General features: G+C 53.5%; 1 protein-coding gene across 4 annotated transcripts in view; it reads left to right on the top strand.

The window, feature by feature from the left end:
• The window catches only part of AP1B1 (adaptor-related protein complex 1, beta 1 subunit), a 34,721-nt gene that overhangs the window by 14,375 nt on the left and 13,910 nt on the right, over positions 1–6,436 (top strand). For all 4 annotated transcript variants that reach the window (XM_010828734.1, XM_010828735.1, XM_010828733.1 and 1 more), the window contains 4 exons: positions 1,114–1,234; positions 1,590–1,685; positions 2,340–2,455; positions 2,727–2,892. In XM_010828734.1, the coding sequence (XP_010827036.1) occupies positions 1,114–1,234; positions 1,590–1,685; positions 2,340–2,455; positions 2,727–2,892 (499 nt within the window). The remainder of the gene's footprint in view (positions 1–1,113; positions 1,235–1,589; positions 1,686–2,339; positions 2,456–2,726; positions 2,893–6,436) is intronic.

Raw genomic sequence — 6,436 nt, 5'->3', positions numbered from 1 at the left:
CAAGGTGCTGAACCTGATACTGAGGCACCACCAGACCCAGGCCCCACGTGCGCTGGGCAGCTAGTGCCGAGTCCTGGTGGCGGAAACCACCTCTCCAGCCGTCCAGTGCAGGACCCCACTGCCCCCCACCCCCCAGCACGACCAAGGCCCCTGCTTCGCCAGGAGCCCTCCCACCCCACCACAGCCTGCCCAGCTCTCCCTCTGTGTCTTCTCCCCTCTTCACCGTTCTGTTCCTCCTCTCTGTTTTGGAAAGGCCATGGAAGTGGGAGCCAGGGAGGGGTGGTGACTCTCATCTCGCTCGCTCCCCGATTAGCACTCGGCGTGTGGCCCAGGGCAGGCCGCTCCCCATCAGGTTCCCACAGCTGGGAAAAGGAGGTGGGGGGGCGCCGGTTGAGGGAGGGGCGTAGACACTTCTGACAACGAGTGCCTTCTCTGAGGCAGGTATGCATCATGCCAGGCGCTTGGCATCTACCTCTCTTGTAGGTATCCAGGTCGGGGTCCCCAGGACCCCCACACATGCATTCAGAGATTCACTAGAAGGACTCACAGGAGGTGGCGTATCGGCCCCATAGTTGTGGTTTATCGGCCTGGTGGGGCTCTACAGCTGGACCGTAGGGAGAAGGCCAGGCGGCGTCTGGAGGAGTCCTCGCGCTGGCCTCTTGAGCTCCCTCCCCTGTCAGTTAAGGCAGTCAACCCCCTGTGTCCTACTCAGGAACAGTGGGGCACTCTCGAGAGCCAGGCTCCCAGACACCAGGCCTCTCTAGGACTAGCAGCGCAGGCCTGCGATGGTAACATTTCTGACAGAATGCACCCCGTCTCATGAGTGAGAAGGCGGGCCTGAGGTCACCAGCTAGAACTGAAACTGAGGCCTGACTTCCAAGCCCATCGCCGGGTGCCTGTGACCTCCTGAATGTGAAGTGTTTCTTGCTTCCCTTCCTGGGATGTGGTTGGACACGCAGGCGCTGGGCAGGGCCCCTGCACAGGAGCGTGTGGCCACAGGAGTCACTGGCTTCATGGATGTCAGGCTCCACGTCTGACCCCAGAAATGTCCCAGCAGATGTGAGAGGCCCCTGACCCGCTGTTTGCTCTTTGGGCGCCCTCGCCCACCCCCAGGCCTGAGGTCCTGAAGCACGAGATGAAGGTGTTCTTCGTGAAGTACAACGACCCCATCTATGTGAAGCTGGAGAAGCTGGACATCATGATCCGCCTGGCCTCCCAGGCCAACATCACCCAGGTCGGCAGAGGGTGGTGTCTGGGCCCTGGGCTTCATAAGAAAGCTCTCCATGAATGTTATCGGGCACTTTTGTGATTAAGGAGCCTGTTCTTTCTGTTGTCACTTATTATCTGCCCATCAAAGTGGATGCGTTAGCTAGATCACCCGAAACAAGGCTTGTCCAGCCCTGACAGGTCATCCTTCCTGGTTTCCTCTTGGGGCACCCGAGAGCTCCCTCCCTCCCTCAGGACTCGCACCTTGAACGGGAGGCAGGACCCCATCGGGCTCGTGTCTGTGCACACCCCAAGCCCAGGGGTGTTCCGGGACGGCGCCCTGCCAGATCCCCCCAACTCCGTCTCCTCTGTCTGGGACCCAGGTGTTGGCGGAGCTGAAAGAGTACGCAACCGAGGTGGACGTGGACTTTGTACGGAAGGCTGTGCGAGCCATCGGCCGTTGTGCCATCAAGGTGGAGGTGAGCCTCTGAGACCGTCCTGGGTGGGAGGAGGGAGGAAGGGCAAGGGGTCCGAAACCAGGAGACAAGTCTGATTCAAACAGGATCTGTCAGCTTTTCACGACCTGGCAGGGCCTGAGGGTCACAGCTGGAGCCCTGCAGGCCCCCGTGGTACAGATTTGGCTCCTCCTCATCTGTAATCTTCCTTGGGCCTCTGAGTTGCTGCAGGTGAAATCAGCCCATCATCATCATGGGATCTCCTGCAGCGTTAGCGCAGAGGGTGGGGCAGCCCAAGCTGATGGTGGCCCCAGCAGACTTAGCTTTCACTTCATGGACCTTGGGGCAGGGGGCTCTGCCTGCTGAATGTTTTGGCCAGTTTCACAATTCAACCGTCTGTGTGCCCTTTTTTCCATATTTTCAAGGGTCACTGAGACCGCTGTGTCCTGGCCCTTCATCCCTCATGTTCTCTGCCTCTGGAGATGTTCTTGGGCTGCTGACCTGACTCTCCTTAAACAGGTCCCTGGAGGCCAAGGGGTCCCTTGAGCCCAGCCTCTCAAGACATTTCCCCTTTGATGCCTCTGATGGCAGTGAGGAGTCACTCCCACAGTCTAACATAGTGTGTTGGAGTTAGGGGGTGTGGGGAGGCCTGGCCCATGCTCTCCTCTCCCTACACAGCAATCCGCCGAGCGCTGCGTGAGCACGCTGCTCGACCTCATCCAGACCAAGGTCAACTACGTGGTTCAGGAGGCCATCGTGGTCATCAAGGACATCTTCCGCAAGTACCCCAACAAGTGCGTGGCCACTGCTCCTGCCTGTCAGGGCGCTGCAGTTCTGGGGCCGAGGGGGAGGGAGGAGGAGCACGGGGAGCGCTCCCTCTTCCTCACTTCCCTGCTGCTCTGCGCCCCAGGCCTAAACAGGAACCAAGGTGGAAAGGACAAAGCTCGGTATCCTCTTCCCACCAGCCTCTCGGGCTCTTCGTAGAGTAGCTGCCCGTGTCTCTTGCCCCTCACGGGCGGCCCGGGCACCCTCGGTGCTCACATACCACTGCGCCCTGATCTCCAGGTACGAGAGCGTGATTGCCACGCTGTGCGAGAACCTAGATTCCCTGGACGAGCCCGAGGCGCGAGCCGCCATGATCTGGATCGTGGGCGAGTACGCCGAGCGGATAGACAACGCGGATGAGCTACTGGAGAGCTTCCTGGAGGGCTTCCATGACGAGAGCACCCAGGTGAGGCGCCCCTACGGGCCTCAGGGCCCTGCCCTCCTGACACCACCCTCACCGTGTGGACGTTCATGTGAGAGGTGAACGGGAGACAGGCGTGGTCCCTTTCGTCCCTCACTGTGGTGCCTAAGGGGCGCTCCTGAGGACAATCTGTGGCGGAGGACTCTGAAGGCTGCAGACGTTTCTGGTTTTGTTGTTGTTTTTAATTTATTTTTGGCTCTGCTGGATCTTCATGGCTGCATGCAGGTTTCTCTAGTGCAGTAGTCTGGGGCTACTTTCCAGCTGCGGTGTGTGGGCTCCCCATTGCACTGGCTTCTCTTGTTTTGGGGCATGGGCTCCCCATTGCGCTGGCTTCTCTTGTTGTGAGGTGTGAGGTTGGTTGCCCCGGGGCTTTGGGATCTTCCTGGAGCAGGGATCAAACCTTTGTCTCCTGCGTCGGCAGGTGGATTCTTATCCACTGTACCACCACGGAAGTCCTGACTTTGTTTTACTTTAGTATTTATGGTTGGATAGGTGCTACATTGACTCAGGTCAAAACCTAAAAGACACGAAAGGATATGTAGTGAAAATCCTGTTTCCTGCCACTCTCCTGGCCTTGAGTTCTCCTCCCGGAAAGCACCATGTTACTCATTGGTTTCTGGGGGGAGGGTGGATGGGTTTGCTTCCAGAGAGAACGAGTTTAGGAACACACCAGCCAGTTCCTCTACAGAGACAAAAAATAGTCAATTTTTATCACTTGTGATACTTAACATTCCATAAAGTCAAATTCTGATTTAGTAAGCTAAACCCTTGCTCCCAGAAGAAATAGAATCGTGTTTCTACACGCCTTCAGTCACTGCACGTTTATCTACTGGTCAAGATAAACATCGTTTTACGTGTGTTTCTGTTTAAAGACACCTTGCTTAATATGTTCCATTGATTCATTAGCATTGAACTCATGGCCAGCAGCTGTAACTCACATCTGAACAAAGCTCATCTGACACATGTATTTTCTCCAAAGGCATATCTCAGCGTTCCTGCCCTTAGGAGCCCCAGACAGCTCTCCAGCTCTATATTGGGGTGGGGTGGGCCCCTTGTAAACAGCAAAATCACCAACAAAAGGCCCCAAGCTGTGGACAGTGTGGCACATTTACGATGAGAACCAAGCACCACCTCACTTGACCTCAGCCAGGAGCTTGTACATCAGGCAACACACACGTTCGCTGCTCTGCACATCTGTGAATGACTGTGAAGGTGCCATAAGCATGGGTTTCTGGGTCATGAGTAAGTGTTAGCAAGCAGACAGATTTGCAGGTGTGTCCTGTGTGAATCACAAGGACCAACTGTTTATATATTTCCTTCTCACTTATTTTTAAATATTACTTATAACAAACCATGCAAATTCAAACTGATCAGCAGGTTGTATTTTTTCCTTAAAAATACGTCTGAAAGCCATGACATTGTGAGAGCTTTTTACAGCTTCCTAGCTTCATGCAGAAGGACCCTGTTTAAGCAGGGTCCCTGACTGGTATTTAGGTGTCCAGCCTTCTGCTCTTTTAAACAGCTCTGCTGGGAGCGAGCTGTGGGAAGCTCATCTGCAGGTACAGCTGGAGGACGGGTTCTTAGGAGCATGATGCTGGTAGGAGGGCCTGTGCATTGCCGGTCCGGACTGCCCTGGCACAGAGGCGGTTCTGGTTTACACTCCCATCGTAGGGGGCGGGGGGGCCCCTCTCCTTGTCTCCTGGCCAGCCTAGGGCATCCTCAGACTTGGTGTGTGTAAACTGCATGCTTCCTTTGCCTCATGGGAAGCAAGCTCAGAGCTTTTATAAACTACTTAGTGCTTTGAGATTTGGGAACTTACTTTAGATTGTTTTTTGAGCCCCCTTGTCCTGGCTCCTAAGCCTCTCCAGCTGTGGGAAGGGGAGGGGCTGAGATCAAACTGCCAACATCTGTTGGATCATGGAGAAAACAAGGGACTTCCAGAAAAACATCTAATTCTGCTTCATTGACTATACTAAAGCCTTTGTGTGGATCACAACGAACTGTGGAAAATTCTTAAAGAGACGGAAATACCAGACCACCTTAGCTGTCTCCTGAGAAACCTGTATGTGAGTCAAGAAGTAACAGTTAGACCTAGATGTGGAACAACTGACTGGTTCAAAATTGGGAAAGGAGTATGACAAGGCTGTGTACTGTCACCCTGCTTATTTAACTTGTATGCAGAGTACATCATGCGAAATGCTAGTCTAGATGAATCACAAGCTGGAATCAAGACTGCCAGGAGAAATAATCAACAACCTCAGATATGCAGATGACACCACTCTAATGGCAGAAAGTGAAGAGGAGCTAAAGGGCCTCTTGGTGAGGGTGAAAAAGGAGAGTAAAAAAGCTGGCTTGAAACTCAACATTCAAAAAACTAAGATCATGGCATCTAGTCTCATCACTTCATGGCAAATAGAAGGGGAAAAAGTGGAAACAGTGACAGATTTTATTTTCTTGGGCTCCAAAATCACTGTAGATGGTGACTGTAGCCATGAAATTCAAAGACACTAGCTCCTTGGAAGAAAAGCTATGACAAACCTAGACAGCATATTAAAAAGCAGAGATATGACTTTGCCAATAAAGGTCCGTATAGTCAAAGCTATGGTTTTTCCAGTAGTCACATACTGATGTGAGAGTTGGACCATCATGAAGACTAAACGCCAAGGAATTGATGCTTTTGAACTGTGGCGTTGGAGAAGACTCTTGAGAGTCCCTTGGACAGCAAGGAGATCAAACTAGTCAATCCTAAAGGAAATCAGCCCTGAATATTCATTGGAAAGACTGATGCTGAAAATCCAGTACTTTGCTGCTGCTGCTGCTAAGTCACTTCAGTCGTGTCCGACTCTGTGCGACCCCATAGACGGCAGCCCACCAGGCTTCCCCGTCCCTGGGATTCTCCAGGCAATAACACTGGAGTGGGTTGCCATTTCCTTCTCCAATGCATGAAAGTGAAAAGAAAGTGAAGTCTCTCAGTCGTGTCCGACTCTAGTGACCCCATGGACTGCAGCCTACCAGGCTCCTCCGTCCATGGGATTTTCTAGGCTAAAGTACTAGAGTGGGGTGCCATTGCCTTCTCCATACTTTGGCTACCTGATGCAAAGAGTCGACTCATTGGAAAAGACCCTAGGAAAGATTGAGGGCAAAAGAAGGGGACGACAGAGGATGAAATGGTTAGATAGCATCACTAACTCAATGGATTGTAATTTGAGCAAACTCTGGGAGATAGTGAAGGATGGAGGAGCCTGGTATGCTGCAGTCCATGGGGTCACAGAGAGTCAGACACGACTTAGCAGCTGAACAACAGCCCTGAGCTGCAGGCTGACTCGGGCCTCAGTGTGTTGTCGGGGGAGGGGAGCTAGGCAGGGAGCTGACTCAGCCTTGGTCCAGGGAGCACAGCAGACGGACAGGGGTGAATGAGCTCCAGCAGCCAGCAGCCCGGGGCTGGGGAAAACCTGGTGTGTGTGGCGGTTGTGGTGTTGACAACAGCCACGACCGCTGCTGTGCCTTGGGCAGAGGAAACAGTTCTTTC

The sequence above is a fragment of the Bison bison genome, unplaced genomic scaffold (assembly GCF_000754665.1).
Source record: "Bison bison bison isolate TAMUID 2011002044 unplaced genomic scaffold, Bison_UMD1.0 scf7180017864495, whole genome shotgun sequence".
Lineage (NCBI taxonomy): Eukaryota > Metazoa > Chordata > Mammalia > Artiodactyla > Bovidae > Bison > Bison bison.
The sequence above is the reverse complement of the archived record's forward strand: the minus strand, read 5'-3'. Positions and strand labels throughout refer to the sequence as shown.